Here is an 18,838-nt window from a genome sequence, read left to right on the forward strand (position 1 = left end):
CCTGTCTGTGTGCTAGACACACTGGACCAACACGTAGAGTTATTGTATGCATATGACAGCAGGAGCACTCTCATGGTTATCCCACACACTCTGACTGCTGATCTGTATGTCAATTTGATGACTTGACCTGTCATGCTGTCAGTCACGAACAGCATTCCAGGGGGTGTTTTCCAACAGGATACCACTTGTCCACATACCACTGTTGTAACCCAACATGCTCTACAGGGTGTCGTTACATCACCTTGGCCTGCTCGATCACCAGATCTACCTCAGATCGAACACATATGGGACAAAATCCGACAATAAATCCAGCATCATCCACAAAGAGCATTAACATCCCCATATTGACTGACCAAATGCAACAGGCTTGGAACTGACATCTAGCACCCGGACAAGACAATTCTTGCATGTTTGCATTCCACATCCTGGCGTTTACACTGGTTGTTAATGTACCAGAATTTCACGTTAACCTGCAATCTTGCAACATTAATCACTTGTAACAGACCTCCCATCACCATCACCTACTCCAATCCAGTCCCAAACATCAACTATCCCACCAAAGGCATGGCTACCTGTAAAACCAGTCATGTGATCTGCAAGCTAAGCTGCAACCACTGTGCTGCATTCTATGTAGGCGTGACAACCAACAAGCATTCTGTCTGCATGAACGGCAACCGACGATCTGTGGCCGAGAAACACCTGGAGCTCCCTGTTGCTGAGCACACTGTCCAACACAACATTCATTAATTACTTCAATAACTGCTTCACAGCCTGTGTCATGTGGATCCTTCTCACCAACAACAGCTTTTCTGAATTTCACAGGTGGAAATTATCTGTGCAATACATCCTATGTTCCTGTAACCCTCTTGGCCTCAACCTTCTTTACTCATTGTCCACATCCATCCAGCCCCTTCCCTGTTCCCATTATACAGCCCTCTATTCCACCAACACAACCAGTCTTTTTACTTCTCTCCTTTTCTGCAACCTTCCCCCCCCCCCCCTCCCCCACTCATCTCCCCTACCCCCCATGTAACCTCCCGATTGCATCTAGCTGCCCTACCCTCTCTCCAACTCGTCCCTACATAGTCCCCACTATCCACCATCCCTACCCTGCTATTCCTCCTCCACCCCACCCCAGCCACCTCCTTATTCCCACCCAGTTGCCTCCCTTATCATGCACTGCTGCTGCTCACAATGTTGGCTTCAGCTGCCACAGACTGTAGTCATCTGTGTGTGTGTGTGTGTGTGTGTGTGTGTGTGTGTGTGTGTGTGTGTGTGTGTGTGGTCTATTTCTGACAAAGGCCTTGTTGGCCAAAAGCTTATTTTGTGACAGTCTTTTTTTGTGCCAACCTGCAACTCAGCATCTATGCTATACAGTGTGTAGCAACTATTCTTTTCATAATATTGTTACATTCCATCCTGGAGTCTTGAAACTTCCTGGCAGTTTAAAACTGTGTGCCAGCCTGGAACTTACTTCCAGAACCTTACCAGTCACAAACAATGCTCTTATCGATTGAGCTGTTCATGTACAACTCATAACCTGCTCTTGCAACCATACCGTATTTACTCGAATCTAAGCCGCACTTTTTTTCCGGTTTTTGTAATCCAAAAAACCGCCTGCGGCTTAGAATCGAGTGCAAAGTAAGCGCAAGTTCTGAAAAATGTTGGTAGGTGCCACCACAACTAACTTCTACCGTCGAATATATGTAGCGCTACACAGGCACATTTTGCAGGCACAAAGATAAATACTGGCGCCAAAACCTCTGAGCCAGGAAATAAATTTAAACAAGGTGGAAGACGAGGTTTTCTCCCCCGAGTTTCGACCACTGCATTTTCATACTTTATCCAATGAAGTAAATACAAATTCCGTGTTGTTTATCTTCGAATGTAGCAGCATTTCAATGTACTATGAAAATCCGACTGACAAGACTGGTTGGGATGTTTGTCAATATGGCCAACTCTACGTTCTGAATTTTTTCCTACCTGTGAGAAGAGATGGTTGCTAATAGGAACTTTTATGAATTGAGAATCACGTGCAGTATTCTCTTCACCATAAGAATAATATGAATATAAACATTTTGCCATGCATTCTTTCGTGTTTGCTGCTATCTCATTTAAATCCTGTCTGCCTAATAAACTTCGAAACTAGTGTGAGACAACAGCAAATGCGGAAGAATATACATATCATGTCATGTTTATATTCGTATTATTCTTATGCCTAATAGTGATACAGTCAGAAATGAAGCACGGCAATTGACTAGTTTTTTAAATCTAAGATGACTCTAATTTCTGTGCAGAATGTAATGTACAAAAGAGGCATCTGCAAAGGTTTTCAAACGGCGAAAAATTTTAGCTAAACTCTCGTTCACAAGATCTATCATACGCAGTCTATTATTTGGTTCTTGTTGATCATTATCAAAGAAAGCAGCAGTGTAAGTAACAACAAATAGCAGTCTCTTGCCATTGTTTCGCTAATGAGACAATTCCTCTCTCTCTCTGTGTCCCCCCCCCCCCCCCGTAAGCGGCGGTAGCGCGCACAAAAGCAAGCCATGTCCCGAGCGGCGACAGGTCGTAAACACACATTATCAGAATGCGACAAACAATGCATGACACAGTACAACAACGCATTTTCAGCTTTGAGTGACGTAAACACCTATAACAAAGAGAACAGCACTTATCAGATCAAAGAAAAATAAGCAATTGATTCAAAACAGACGAAGCACGTGAGAAAGGAAAGGTACCCGTATAAATACGGACCTGACGCATAGCAATGGCTACCTGGTAAAGCTTAACTGCTAAGCTTACGACTCGAACCAAACTACTGTAGCTGTATCGTCATTCATTTGACCTAAATTGTGTCTCGTATTACAATGGACCAACTTTGTTTCGATTTGGAGGTGCGGCCTAAAACTTTTCTCTCCCTTGAATTTCGAGTCTCAAATTTCAGGTGCGGCTTAGATCCGGGAAAATTTTCAGTCTAATTTTTCATGTGCGACTTAGATTCGAGTAAATACGGTACTTGAGTCTTACTCAGAATCTCATATCTGTAGATATATTCAAACTATTTATGGGTATAAAACCTCTTTCTAAAGTTCTGAGGCCATTATAGTGAAAGAAGTCAATATTTGTTAACACATTTCTTAAAAAGGGTTATTCCATCATGGACTTTCCACTGTTTAACAGTGCAAGTTAAATTTAATGTCACCTACAAAGTCACTGATAACATCAATCACACAATGTATTACCCATATACTGGTGTATATCAAAACTTTTATTTAATTGCAGAAATGCAATATTGTTGAAAGTAAAAAAGAAAATCAAATTATCTATGGAAACAGAAAGGATTATTTACTTATTTACTCCAGTAATGGCCGCAGGCAAAATGATTGCATTGTGACAGTATTTCTTTCTCTATCTTCGTCCTGCATTCCCCTTATACTTCTATAAGCTTATCTTTGCCTGAGAGACCAATTCTTATGTATTTACATTTCCTGTCTCTCAACTTACACTCCTGCTTCAACTACTTATTCTTCCTTTCCTTGTCTTTCACGTCCATCTGCAGCCTATCATTTGTTTCACATTTTAGTTTTCCTGTTTGAACCATTATTACTACTATTATTAGCATTACCATTAACTAGCATTATTATTATTATTATTATTATTATTATTATTATTATCCCCCCATAAACCATGGACCTTGCCATTGGTGGGGAGGCTTGCGTGCCTCAATGATACAGATAGCCGTACCATAGGTGCAACCACAACGGAGGGGTATATGTTGACAGGCCAGACAAACATGTGGTTCCTGAAGAGGGGTAGCATCCTTTTCAGTAGTTGCAGGGGCAACAGTCTGGATGATTGACTGATCTGGCACTGTAACACTAACCAAAATGGCCTTGCTGTTTTGATACTGCGAACGGCTGAAAGCAAGGGGAAACTACAGCCGTAATTTTTCCTGAGGAAATGCAGCTTTACTGTATGATTAAATGATGATGGCGTCCTCTTGGGTAAAATATTTCGGGGGTAAAAGAGTCCCCCATTCGGATCTCCGGGCGGGGACTACTCAAAGAGGACATTGTTATCAGGAGAAAGAAAACTGGCATTCTACGGATCGGAGTGTGTAATGTCCGATCCCTTAATCGGGCAGGTAGGTTAGAAAATTTAAAAAGGGAAATGGATAGGTTAAAGTTAGATATAGTGGGAATTAGTGAAGTTCGATGGCAGGAGGAACAAGACTTTTGGTCAGTTGACTACAGGGTTATAAATACAAAATCAAATAGGGGTAATGCAGGAGTAGGTTTAATAATGAATAAAAAAAATTGGAGTGCGGGTAAGCTTCTACAAACAGCATAGTGAACGCATTATTCTGGCCAAGATAGACACGAAGCCCACGCCTACTACAGTAGTATAAGTTTATATGCCAACTAGCTCTGCAAATGATGAAGAATTTGATGAAATGTATGATGAGATAAAAGAAATTATTCAGGTAGTGAAGGGAGATGAAAATTTAATAGTCATGGGTGACTGGAATTCGACAGTAGGAAAAGGAAGAGAAGGAAATGTAGTAGGTGAATATGGATTGGAGTTAAGAAATGAAAGAGGAAGCCGCCTGGTAGAATTTTGCACAGAGCATAACTTAATCATAGCTAACACTTGGTTCAAGAATCATAACAGAAGGTTGTATACATGGAAGAACCCTGGAGATACTAAAAGGTTTCAGATAGATTATATAATGGTAAGACAGAGATTTAGGAACCAGATTTTAAATTGTAAGACATTTCCAGGGGCAGATGTGGACTCTGACCACAATCTATTGGTTATGAACTGTAGATTAAAACTGAAGAAACTGCAAAAAGGTGGGAATTTAAGGAGATGGGACCTGGATAAACTGAAAGAACCAGAGGTTGTACAGAGTTTCAGGGAGAGCATAAGGGAACAATTGAGAGGAATGGGGGAAAGAAAAACAACAGAAGAAGAATGGGTAGCTTTGAGGAATGAAATAGTGAAGGCAGCAGAGGATCAAGTAGTTAAAAAGACGAGGGCTAGTAGAAATCCTTGGGTAACAGAAGAGATACTGAATTTAATTGATGAAAGGAGAAAATACAAAAATGCAGCAAGTGAAGCAGGCAAAAAGGAATACAAACGTCTCAAAAATGAGATCGACAGGAAGTGCAAAATGGTTAAGCAGGGATGGCTAGAGGACAAATGTAAGGATGTAGAGGCTTATCTCATGAGGGGTAAGATAGATACTGCCTACAGGAAAATTAAAGAGACCTTTGGAGAAAAGAGAACCACTTGCATGAATATCAAGAGCTCAGATGGCAACCCAGTTCTAAGCAAAGAAGGGAAAGCAGAAAGGTGGAAGGAGTATATAGAGGGTCTATACAGGGGCAATGTTCTTGAGGACAATATTATGGAAAAGGAAGAGGAGGTAGGTGAAGATGAATGGGAGATACGATACTGCGTGAAGAGTTTGACAGAGCACTGAAAGACCTAAGTCGAAACAAGGCCAGTCCTGACAAAAAACTACCATCTGGTGACCAAGATGTATGAGACAGGCGAAATACCCTCAGACTTCAAGAAGAATATAATAATTCCAATCCCAAAGAAAGCAGGTGTTGACAGATGTGAAAATTACCGAACTGTCAGTTTAATAAGTCACAGCTGCAAAATACTAACGTGAATTCTTTACAGATGAATGGAAAAACTGGTAGAAGCCGACCTCGGGGAAGATCAGTTTGGATTCTGTAGAAATGTTGGAACAACTGAGGCAATACTGACCTTACGACATGTTAGAAGAAAGATTAAGGAAAGGAAAACCTACGTTTCTAGCATTTGTAGACTTAGACAAAGCTTTTGACAATGTTGACTGGAATACTCTCTTTCAAACTCTGAAGGTGGCAGGGGTAAAATACAGGGAGCGAAAGGCTATTTACAATTTGTACAGAAACCAGATGGCAGTTATAAGAGTCAAGGGACATGAAAGGGAAGCAGTGGTTGGGAAGGGAGTGAGACAGGGTTGTAGCCTCTCCCTGATGCTATTCAATCTGTATATTGAGCAAGCAGTAAAGAAAATGAAAGAAGAGTTCGGAGTAGGTATTAAAATCCATGGAGAATAACTAAAAACTTTGAGGCTCGCCAATGACATTGTAATTCTGTCAGAGACTGGACCTGATGGGATACCAATTCGATTCTACACAGAGTACGCGAAAGAACTTGCCCCCTTTCTAACAGCCGTGTACCGCAAGTCTCTAGAGGAACGTAAGGTTCTAAATGATTGGAAAAGAGCACAGGTAGTCCCAGTCTTCAAGAAGTGCCGTCGAGCAGATGCGTAAAACTATAGACCTATATCTCTGACGTCGATCTGTTGTAGAATTTTAGAACATGTTTTTTGCTCGCATATCAAGTCGTTTTTGGAAACCCTGAATCTACTCTGTAGCAATCAACACGGATTCTGGAAACAGCGATCGTGTGAGACCCAACTCGCTTTTTTGTTCATGAGACCCAGAAAATATTAGATACAGGCTCCCAGGTAGATGCTATTTTCCTTGACTTTCGGAAGGCGTTCGATACAGTTCCGCACTGTCGCCTGATACAGTAAGAGCCTACGGAATATCAGACCAGCTGTGGGGCTGGATTGAAGAGTTTTTAGCAAACAGACCACAGCATGGTGTTCTCAATGGAGAGACGTCTACAGACGTTAAAGTAACCTCTGGCGTGCCACAGGGGAGTGTTATGGGACCATTGCCTTTCACAATATATATAAATGACCTAGGAGATAGTGTCGGAAGTTCCATGCGGCTTTTCGCGGAAGATGCTGTAGTATACAGAGAAGTTGCAGCATTAGAAAATTGTAGCGAAATGCAGGAAGATCTGCAGTGGATAGGCACTTGGTGCAGGGAGTGGCAACTGACCCTTAACATAGACAAATGTAATGTATTGTGAATACATAGAAAGAAGGATCCTTTATTGTATGATTATATGATAGTGGAACAAACACTGGTAGCAGTTACTTCTGTAAAATATCTGGGAGTATGCGTGCGGAACGATTTGAAGTGGAATGATCATATAAAATTAATTGTTAGTAAGGCAGGTACCACGTTGAGATTCATTGGGAGAGCCCTTAGAAAATGTAGTCCATCAACAAAGGAGGTGGCTTACAAAACACTCGTTCGACCTATAATTGAGTATTGCTCATCAGTGTGGGATCTGTACCAGATCGGGTTGACGGAGGAGATAGTGAAGATCCAAAGAAGAGCGGCGCGTTTCGTCACAGGGTTATTTGGTAAGCGTGATAGCGTTACGGAGATGTTTAGCAAACTCAAGCGGCAGACTCTGCAAGAGAGGCGCTCTGCATCGGGGTGTAGCTTGCTTGCCAGGTTTCGAGAGGGTGCGTTTCTGGATGAGGTATTGAATATATTGCTTCCCCCTACTTATACCTCCCGAGGAGATCACGAATGTAAAATTAAGAGAGATTCAAGCGAGCCGGAGGCTTTCAGACAGTCGTTCTCCCCGCGAACCACACGCGACTGGAACAGAAAAGGGAGGTAATGACAGTGGCACATAAAGTGCCCTCCGCCACACACCGTTGGGTGGCTTGCAGAGCATAAATGTAAATGTAAATGTAAAGGACTTGGAAGAGCAGTTGAACGGAATGGACAGTGTCTTGAAAGGAGGGTTAAGATGAACATCAACAAAAGCAAAACGAGGATAATGGAATGTAGTCGAATTAAGTCAGGTGATGCTGCGGGAATTAGATTAGAAAATGAGACACTTAAAGTAGTAAAGGAGTTTTGCTATTTGGGGAGCAAAATAACTGATGATGGTCGAAGTAGAGAGGATATAAAATGTAGACTGGCAATGGCAAGGAAAGCGTTTCTGAAGAAGAGAAATCTGTTAACATCGAGTATTGATTTAAGTGTCAGGAAGTCTTTTCTGAAAGTATTCGTATGGAGTGTAGCCATGTATGGAAGTGAAACATGGACGATAAATAGTTTGGACAAGAAGAGAATAGAAGCTTTCGAAATGTGTTGCTACAGAAGAATGCTGAAGATTAGATGGGTAGATCACATAACTAATGAGGAGGCATTGAATAGAATTGGGGAGAAGAGGAGTTTGTGGCGGAGAAGAGGAGTTTGTGGCACAACTTGACTAGAAGAAGGGACTGGTTGGTAGGACATGTTATGAGGCATCAAGGGATCACCAATTTAGTACTGGAGGGCAGTGTGGAGGGTAAAAATCGTAGAGGGAGACCAAGAGATGAATACACTAAGCAGATTCAGAAGGATGTAGGCTGCAGTAGGTACTGGGAGATGAAGAGGCTTGCACAGGATAGAGTAGCATGGAAAGCTGCATCAAACCAGTCTCAGGACTGAAGACCACAACAACAACAACAACAATTTGATCTACCTCCCGATTCAGTGGTCAGAACTACTTCTCCTACCCCCCACATCTTATTCATCATCCTTTTAACTGTTTGGACCTACTATGAATTTCCCTTTCTCCCAATTGAATAAGAGCAAAACATTTTAAACACTATTGCCTCCCCCCCCCTCCCTCTCTCTCTCTCTTTCTCTCTACCAGCCCCATTCCAGTTGTCCATATGTCAACTATCAAAAGCTAAGTACTTTCTTCTGCTTTATGTAATGTGACCATTTAATTTCATTCAGCATACAGTACAAAAATATATTTCTGGTACTTTTTTTTTTTAATCATCATTTTATGATTGGTTGATGCAGCCAGCCACAAATTCCTCTCCGGTGTCAACCTTTTGATCTTACAGAAGCATTTACTTAGATATTCTAAGTATAAAATTTAAATGCAAAGAAAACTGAAATACAGTCTGCAAAGGAACCAATAAAAATCATAAAATAACACACACTATAATAAATGTAGAAGACATACACGAAAAGTTAATCCTCATTGTGACAACTCGACAACCTTTCTTTGAGGTCCAGCAACGTTTTAAAGATAATAAAACCATATATTCATTCTGAAAACATGCTGATTTCACGAGATAGATGATTAACTTACACTTCATGAGAACAATATATGTAATTCAAAATGACAGTACAGCACAAGACAAACAACAAACCTTTTGTCCATTGCGAACAAACAGCGCAAACCAGCTGCGAGTTTGCTGATCATTACCCAGAAGTAATCCTGATACAAAAGCAACCATGTCTCCCTCAGCATCAGCTCCTACCGTACGACCAGCATGCTCTAGACTTAGTGTGATGGCGAGGCCTGGAAGTCGACACAGCTCCACCTACAAAAGCAAGAACAAAATAACGCACCACTGGCAACCAGTATATGAATAAAACAACTGAAAAGACATCACTTGTGTAAGAAGCATGCATAGAAATACCTGTGGAATGCACATAACATGCCTAGGGTATATATCACAATCATCCTCATTAATTTATAACAACAACAATAATCAATTATTGATAATATAATGTAAATGGACAGATAAAAAAAATCTGCTCACCAAGCAATGGTGAACAGAAGAGTTGAAGGGGAAGAAAGAGCGGTGAAGGAAAAGGACTGGAGAGGTTTACAGAAAGGGGTACAGTATAGAAAAGTCACCCAGAACCCTGGGTCAGGGGAGACTTTTATGTGTGTGTTCCCCTGCCACCGCTTGGTGAGTAGTTTTTTTATCTGTCTATTTACATTGTACCATTAATTTATAAACTGAACATATCTTAACTCAACTACATAATACTGCTGTGTGTGATCAGATACTAATAGGTAACTGGCTTTGTGGAACTGTTGTGGTATTAGTCGGGTGCTGATCACCCTCCATTGCTTTTATAGCCCATAGTATTCTAGGTAGCCTTTCCATTAAATTGCTGTGGATATTTAAAGTATTTCTTCCACATTCCTCTTATGAAAGGATGAAGTAATCTTTATATACATTTGGAGTTTTCTGAGTCTGTGAGTCATTCCAGATGCAGTATTCTCTTACAGGTTTCAGCATTCACTGTTTGAGGGACTGAGCTATTCTGAGCTGTTGAAAATATGACAATACAATAAATGCTTCCTTCTTCACAGCAAAGTATGCATTTCTGTAAGTATCACTTTCCTGCCATTCACCTGCCCCATAAATATTCACTGTGTGACCTCAAGAATTCATTCATGACTTCACACCATGCATTTTGTACTAGTATAATTAACATTATTCATTTACTCTTTTTCTCCTTCATTTTGGAAATGGAAGAGGATATAGATGAAGGTGAGATGGGAAGAATTTGGCAGAGCACTGAAAAACATAAGTCGAAACAAGACCCTGGAAGTAGGCAACATTCCATTAGAACTATTGATAGTCTTGGGAGAGCCAGCTATAACAAAACTCTTCCATCTGCTGAGCAAGATGTCTAAGACAGGTGAAATACCCTCAACCTTCAAAAAGAATATAATAATTCTAATTCCAAAGAAATCAGGTGCTGGCAGATGTGAAAATTACTGAACTATCAGTTTAATAAGTAATGGTTTCAAAATACTTACATGAAATCTTTACAGAAGAATGGAAAAACTTGTAGAAGCGGACCTCGGGGAAGATCAGTTTGGATTCCAGAATAATGTAGAAACACGCGAGAAATATTGATCCTATGACTTCTCATAGAAGATAGATTAAGAAAAGGCAAACGTATGTTTATAGCATTTGTAAACTTATAGAAAGTTTTTGACAATGTTGTCTGGAATAATCTCTTTGAAATTCTAAAGATGACAGGGGTAAAATACAGGGAGCGAAAAGCTATTTACAATTCAAACAGAAACCAGATGGCAGCTATCAGAGTCGAGATGCATGAAAGGGAAGCAGTGGTTAAGAAGGGAGAGCGTACGCCTGATGTTATTCAATCTGTATATTGAGCAATCAGTAAGGGAAACAAAAGAAAAAAATTGGTTTAGGAATTAAGAGTCTAGGAAGAAGAAATAAAAACTTTGATGCTGTCGGGGCAGCAAAGGGCTCAGAAGAGTAGCTCAACGAATTGAACAGTTTCTGGAAAGGAGCATGTAAGATGAACATAAAGAAAAGAAAAACGAGGCTAATGGAATGTAGCTGCATTAAATCAGATGATGCTGAGGGAATTAGACACTTAAAGTAGTAGATGGGTTTTGCTGTTTGGCCAGCAAAATTACTGATGATGGTCGTGATAGGGAGGATATAAAATGTAAACTGGCAATGGCAAAAGAAGAATTTCTGAAGAATATATATATATGTGTGGATGGATATGTGTGTGTGTGCGCGAGTGTATACCCGTCCTTTTTTCCCCCTAAGGTAAGTCTTTCCGCTCCCGGGATTGGAATGACTCCTTACCCTCTCCCTTAAAACCCACTTTCTTTCGTCTTTCCCTCTCCTCCCTCTTTCCTGACGAAGCAACCATTTGCTGCGAAAGCTAGAATTTTGTGTGCATGTTTGTGTTTGTTTGTGTGTCTATCGACCTGCCAGCGCTTTCGTTCGGTAAGTCACATCATCTATCATCTTTGTTTTTAGATATATTTTCCCACGTGGAATGTTTCCCTCTATTGTATTGATATAAAGTTATTCACTTCTATCCCATGTAATTTTCTATGTAATTTGGGAAGATGTATGTAAAAACTTTAATTTCAGTATATCCATCGTGGATTACAAACTGAGACTGTGATTTAAATTGGCATTTATCTGGTAATAAATATGCAACCAGTCGCTTTTTTATGATTTACTCAACCACGAACATGATTTAGAGCCACTGCAGGCTCATCTTCAGATGGAGGTGTTACAAGAACGTTATATTGTGGACCAAGGGTAGCTATTATTTGTGTACATAGCTTAGTAATGCACATTATAAGAAGCAGTCTGATGTGAATACCACAAGGCAGTGCACTGTAAGTACCTATAACATAAAAAACTTTCGGGTTCATAAATGTTTCATCACTGATTACTAAATTTCTGTCATTTCCACCAGCGGCACTGGCCCTGCATCTAACTACACTTGGTCCACAACATAATGTTCTTGTAACACCTCCATCTGAAGATGAGCCTACAGTGGCTCGAAAACATGTTCATGGTTGAATAAATTGTAAAAAGTGACTGGTTGCATATTTATTACCAGATAAACGCCAACACTTTAATTGTATAAATCCAAAATTCAATATGTAACAATGATAGTGATTGTTTAAAATCATATAAATAGAGGTGAATTGCATGCCACCAGAGGGAAGTCTTAGACTGAATATTATATCAACAGCATGTAGTCGGAGTGTAAGTTTCATGTTTGCCGCCAAACACCTAGACTGCGAAACAAAATCTATTGTGAACATGAAGCACTGAATCTTACTGAAACTATTGCATAAATCCCATGTGGTGCTGCAATAACATCAAAACAAACCTGTGGCAGCATCAAGCAGCAGCACCCCGGACTACACAAGATACATCATTATTTGGTGGAGAATATCCATAATAAGACATGGTATATTGAACATTGTTTTTCTTGTGTTAAGCAATGATACACATCTCAAACTTCACCACAAAAACATTTTCACCACATATTATTACATACTGTATTTTGTCAGCTTTGTGCTCAGAAGCAAGCGAAAGGGAGTTGCATTTTACTTTGCTTCATATTTCCACCTTATTCAACTACAGTCAATAGTTTTTGTTCAAAAAAAGGCTTGGCAACACCACTGAGTTACAATTTCTGTACTTCAGGCAGGCAATTGTAATCACAAGAGTAATAAACAGATATGTAATCCTGGCCAGCCATTACCAATATTGGCACCAGTTCTGATGTGGAATGTCTGTCATTATCAGTAACTTGTAGGGCACCGTGCAACATTATTTTTGCAAATTTGGCTCTTCGCGATATGACTTTCAGTATACAGGGTGTTTGAAAAAGAACTTCCTAGTTTTAAGTATAAATTTAATGGGAAAATGAATGAAAAATTACATCAGTGAGTACATACCATAAAAGAGAATTTTGTTTAATGTTAGTAGACTTCAGCATGGGATCTATTTGTTGCCCTGCACACGTCGAGATGATATTCCATTTCTCCCCACATATTCACCAACATTTCAGGTGTAACTGTCCCAACCACTGTGACAATTCTTTCCTGTAAATGATTGATGTCTCTCATCTTTTCACTGTACACAACGTTTTTTATGTGGCCCCAAAAGAAAAAGTCCAGTGGGGTTAAGTCTGGGCTTCGTGGTGGCCAAGAGATTGGGCCAGCCCTGCCTATCCACCTTCCTGGAAAGCGAGTGTCAAGAGCCACATGCACATAGTTACTGTAATGAGGTGGGGTGCCATCTTGTTGGAAAAACAAAGGCCCCTTTTTTGCCTCAGTATTGTCCATTTGGGGAAAGACGTACACTGTCAACATGTCACAGTAAATGTTCCCGTTTATTGTTTTTTTCTACAAAAATGAAAGGACCAACCACACGATCTTCCATCGAACCACACCAGACATTAACTTTGGGAGAATCACGTTGATGCCGAATAGCTGCATGTGGATACTCTGCCAGCCAAATTCTGCACTTGTGGCGATTAACTGTTCCACTGACATGAAATGTAGCCTCATTTCTGAGTTGCTTTGCACTGCACGCACACCTGGACTGAACTGAAGGAACAGAGGAAAAAAGAGCACTGGTGCCATATCAAGGTCAAGCAGATCTGCCAACTGCAGGGGAGCCAAACTTGAAGAGTTGATGAATCAAACACCGCAAACTAGAATGGTGCATGTCACTTTTGTATAGATTCTAGGACATTAAAACTAGGGAGTTCTTTTTCAAACACCCTGTACTTGAGGACAATCCTGTACTGCAGTCAGCCTGGAATAATGGGTTTGCACATTATGTTACTTGCAACAAACAGAGAGCCACTGTGTGGAACTGACTCTGAAGATTGTATGAACAATGGCCTACTTTTTCATTAAATTGTCACCTACTCCATGCCACAAGAAGGTGCCTGAAGCTGCTATTATTTTTGGAACACCAGGTAACTTTTTTCTCACTGGGCTTGAAGTCACCCACAACTGCATACCAATACAGTGTTAAAGAAATAATGAATTGAACGAACACAGTGTTACGACAGAACCACTGCTTTTCAAGTTCTGTGGGAGCAATCAACATATGACTGCAAACAATTTTAACAGGACTTAATGGAACTAATCCTACAAGAAAAACCAGTCACATAAAACATCATCCTACATACTGCTGTTATCCAGACCACACAAAACAATAGTATAAATAATACTAGAACTTCATAAGTGAAATAAAAATAATGGAAAGAGCAGTTGATCTATGTACAAGGGCCTGCTCATTTAGTGTATTAGGAACCACACTGGCTTACATGACAATGAGATGGGACAAATCCAGATTGAATCCACACGGCAGATTAACAGCTGTGGGCTGGTACACCAGCTAACCCGAATGAGATTTTTAGGTGGTTTCTGATGCTCGTTTAAGCAAATGATGTGCTCGTCCCCAAATTCCACCTCAGAGGATATGATACAGAATCATTTAAAATATGATAACATACAGAATCAAGCTCACACCATTCAAAGACTGATGGGGCACACGACCTCCCTCCCTCATGTTTCCTTGACAACTGTGGTGCCAGGAAGGGTGTGCATCAAAGGGCTCTGAGCACTATGCGACTTAACTTCTGAGGTCATCAGTCACCTAGAACTTAGAACTAATTAAACCTAACTAACCTAAGGACATCACAAACATCCATGCCCGAGGCAGGATTCGAACCTGCGACCGTAGCGGTCGCTCGGCTCCAGACTGTAGCGCCTAGAACCACACGGCCACTTCGCCCGGTCGAAGGGTGTGCATCCACATAGTTCATAATAAAATATAAAACTCTTGAGTCCTGGACAGGAGTTCCCTGTCCTGTATGAGGTAAATGCTAACAAAAAGAATGAGAAGAAGGAGAACAAGAAGGAGACTGAGAAGTCAGCAGGCACATAAAATGCCACAAACATACACACATACTTATACACATCGGCCCAACTCCAGAGGAGGACACTGTCTGAAAGCTCAACATTTTAAGTCTTTCCTCTTCTTCTTCTTACTCTTTTTCATAGTGTTTGTCTCATCCAGGGCAGATGACTCCTTTCCAGGATCTGGCAGTTTTTAATTTTATTATTTAACTTTGTGGCTGGATGACCTTCCTGCCAACGTAGTCATCAAAGTAACTTAAGGGAGGGAGGTTGTGTGCCCCATCTGTCTGTGAATTGTGTGAACTTGGTTTTGTACATTATCATACTTTAACTGCTTGTGTACCATATTCTCTGAGGCTGGAATTTTGGGACCGGCAGAGCATTTGCCTAAACGAGCATGGGAAACAGCCTACAAATCATGCTCACATTAGCCGGTGAACCAGCCCACATCATTACTCCATTGCGTGGATTCGATCCGCGTCTTGCAGGCAAGTAAGCTGCCCGTTACGCCAGATGAGCAGGTCCCTGTAGGTAGCTCCATGTCTCAGTTGTATGACGAGTTATTATCTTTACTCATTACATTATTTTTATTTCACCATTGACTTTCTAGTATAATATTAACTAAGCCATATATTGTACACGAGGTATTTGTGAACACTAACTATTAACCTCTTCCTGTGGTATGCATTCAATATTTTGTGTGACCTGATCTGGTAAATTGCTGTATGTAGAATGATGTTTTATGTGACTGGTTTTTCTTGAGGGGTTAATTCATTTAACTCGTGTTAAAACTGTTTGCAGCCACATGTTGGCTGCTCTCACAAAGTTTGTACAGAAGTGGTTCTGTCATAACAATGTGTTCGTTCAAGTGATTCTTTCTTTAATACCGTATTGTGATCTGATGGTTTGTGGCTTTAAGCTCAGTGGGGAAAAAGTTTCCTGGTGTTCCAAAAATAACAGCAACTTCAGGCACCTATACATGGTGTGGACTAGTTGGCAACTGCGAGTCAGTACTAAGCAATGGCTGTCTATTTGCTGTGAGTAACATTATATGTAGCCCATTATTACACGCTGACTGCAAGACATGATAGTCTTCGGCTATATGAAAAGTCATATTGTGAAGTGCCAAATTTGCAAATAGAATGATGTTCACTGTCCTACAACTTTACTGATAACAGTTGACAATCCACACCAGAATTGCTACCAAACTGTGATTGCAGCTGGCCAGGATTACAGGTCTGTGTACTACTTTCTGACTTAAATTGTAACTCAATGCTGTTGTTAATCCTTTTTTGAAAAAAAAATCTTGACTGCGGTTGAATTAAGTGGAAATCTGAAGCAAAGCATAATGCAACAGCCCTTTGCACACTCCTGACTACAAAGTCAACAAAATACAGGATACAACAGAACATCAACAGTGAGAAAAAAAGGATTGAATGCCTATCATCTAATCTGTTTAATCGTATTACTGCATATATGTGAGCGATGAAAAGCTTTGTATTATATCAGGGAGGATTGTGTACATGGACTGTTACAAGTTTCAGAAAGCCATCTGACACACTGGAATGTTTCTAGTGATGATTATAAATGGCTTTTTGTTTTCAGTTACAACATTTAACTGCCTAACAACCAGTACCATTGCCTTAACAATTCTCTGTTTCAGTACTTAACTTTTGCATCCACTAGATAAACCTGTGAACAGATGCTGTATAGTGCCTTTTATGGGAAACAAACATTTGCACTGGCTTGGAAACACTCTAATTTTGTTCCTCATGGAAAATATTTTTGTATCCCAATGCACAAGTAGCATGGAGTTGATAGTTGAACATTTTTATCTTCGACATCACAGTCTCATCCAGTGAGAGCAAATTTATTTGGTGGAAATGCATTTTCCATCTTGTTTATGTGCCTGTTGACCGCTCAACAACTCAAGTTATACAGTAATTGCTTACCTTTACTCTGTCTTATGTTAGTAAACAGCTTTGAATATCAACAAATTTTCCATTGTTTAGTACAGTAGAGTGTCGATTATCTGAACATCGGTCAACCGAACGACCGTTTAACCGAACTGTGTACTCGCTTGCACCTGTTACTCTCCCACCCTACTGTCCATCATCCCCCTCACTCCCAAACCAAGTTTTCCACAGTAGTTGCCGCACTGGGCCACCGCTGGCGGAACATTGCTTCTAATAGGGCCTTCACAAGGCGCTGCTGACCAGCCAAGCTGCCAGTCGCTGTGTTTCAACAATCAGCACATTTCTGTTGGCTTGGCACTGGCAGTAGAAGTAGCGGCAGTATCAAAGCTGGTCACAGCAACAGCTGCGTCAGCTTAGAGTTGAGGCGTGCCGCTCCGCATAGTTTGAAGGATTGCACGCCCCCAAGAAGAGTTTCTCACAGTGCAAACAGTCACCTTCTGTTCTCTGTTACGACCACTTGTGTGCTGCTGCGTGAAGAAGTGAACTTGACAATACAAAATGCTTAAACGTAAACGTGTTGTCCTTTCTATAAGGGACAAGTACGAGATTATTACTATATATTCCTACTGAAGTTGCCTTTGTATGTTACTTTGTAATACTAAAAGAGATGCCTGTTTTTATGAATAAATTTACTGTACAGTACTTTTTTTGGCAAATAAACATGTACGGTTCGATTATCCGAACAAACCAGTTTTCCGAACACCCATGTCCCCCAATTACTTCAGATAATCGATGCTCTACTGTACTTCTATTTAGATGCTTTTTCTTTTTTTTTTTTTCTTTTTTTTTTTTTTCTTTTTTAAATTATATGGTGGATAACTGGAAAAAGGGAAGCTGACAGAGACAATAAAAGGTCAAAAATCTTGGTCCTCAAACAGTTAACAAATATGCAAACTTGAGAGAATCAGCACTGTTAACATTTGCACGATTCTGTCAGCTTCATTAGTTTTTGATAGTATTAAGTCAACACTTTAAATTGTCAATATACTTTACAGACTACACTCCAGAATTAGTTTTTAAGTTCTACTATAAGCAATAATACAAGAATTTTACCATATTAAAGCACTTAATTTACTTAAAGCTTACACATTTAGCTCTGATGGCAAGGGCTTGGGAGGGATTCATTTGACAAAGCATGCTAAGTGCTTGTATTCTTGTTCTGCTCCCAACATTGTCTTCTTCTTGACGTTCACCATTTGCTATGAGACTTGTGCAAACTGAAAACAGAGTGATAAATTTCAGAGTTGCCAAACAGCAACAGAAAAATAATTATTTGCATTCTTACAACTAAAAAAAACACATAACTGCCATCAAATCCTCTATATACATCCATCAAAAATTAAATTAAAACCATCTTCACTGCAGGGAACATCATGGAAATTCCTCACAGCTGCCCTTGACACTCTCCTACTGTATGTGTAGGAGCTTCCTCTGACCTGTTATGAAGAGCCAAGTGCATATCTGTTTTGTGTGGATAACTGTGATGAGTGCTTACACAAATAGTGCTGTAACTGTGGTCTTACGGATGAGTAAAGAATGAAGGGAAGGGAAGGGAAGGGAAGGGAAGGGAAGGGAAGGGAAGGAAAAAGGTAAAATCTGGTGCCAACAAAGAGCTTATCCCTCTCAGAAAGGGCCGAAATACAGACTGCAGATAATGGTTGCGTTTAATGACTCCCAGAAGGTACTCAATCACATTCTGCATGTTGCTTCATCAATTAACAATGAAATTACAGAATATCAGACCATAATAGTGCCTAGAGTCTGTGCTTCCAGGTGGATAAATTAAACACACTGTCATTAACAGGGTGTAATCGTCGGACTTTTGGAGTACCCAAAGGAAAGGACAGTTCTTACTGCTTTGCTAGGCTACTCAGAATAGTACTGTTATTAGAGGAAAGTCACAATGCAATTAAAACTGTAGCAAAATGTCGCAAGGC

The 18,838-nt window shown here is 40.3% G+C and overlaps 1 protein-coding gene across 1 annotated transcript in view; it reads right to left on the reverse strand.

Annotated features, from left to right (window-relative positions):
• LOC126418954 (integrator complex subunit 2-like) overlaps positions 1-18,838 on the reverse strand; it is a 91,398-nt gene that overhangs the window by 61,977 nt on the left and 10,583 nt on the right. The window contains 2 exon segments of the mRNA XM_050085996.1: positions 9,095-9,268; positions 17,988-18,118. Of these exon segments, the coding sequence (XP_049941953.1) occupies positions 9,095-9,268; positions 17,988-18,118 (305 nt within the window).

Source organism: Schistocerca serialis, chromosome 9, assembly GCF_023864345.2.
Source record: "Schistocerca serialis cubense isolate TAMUIC-IGC-003099 chromosome 9, iqSchSeri2.2, whole genome shotgun sequence".
NCBI lineage: Eukaryota > Metazoa > Arthropoda > Insecta > Orthoptera > Acrididae > Schistocerca > Schistocerca serialis.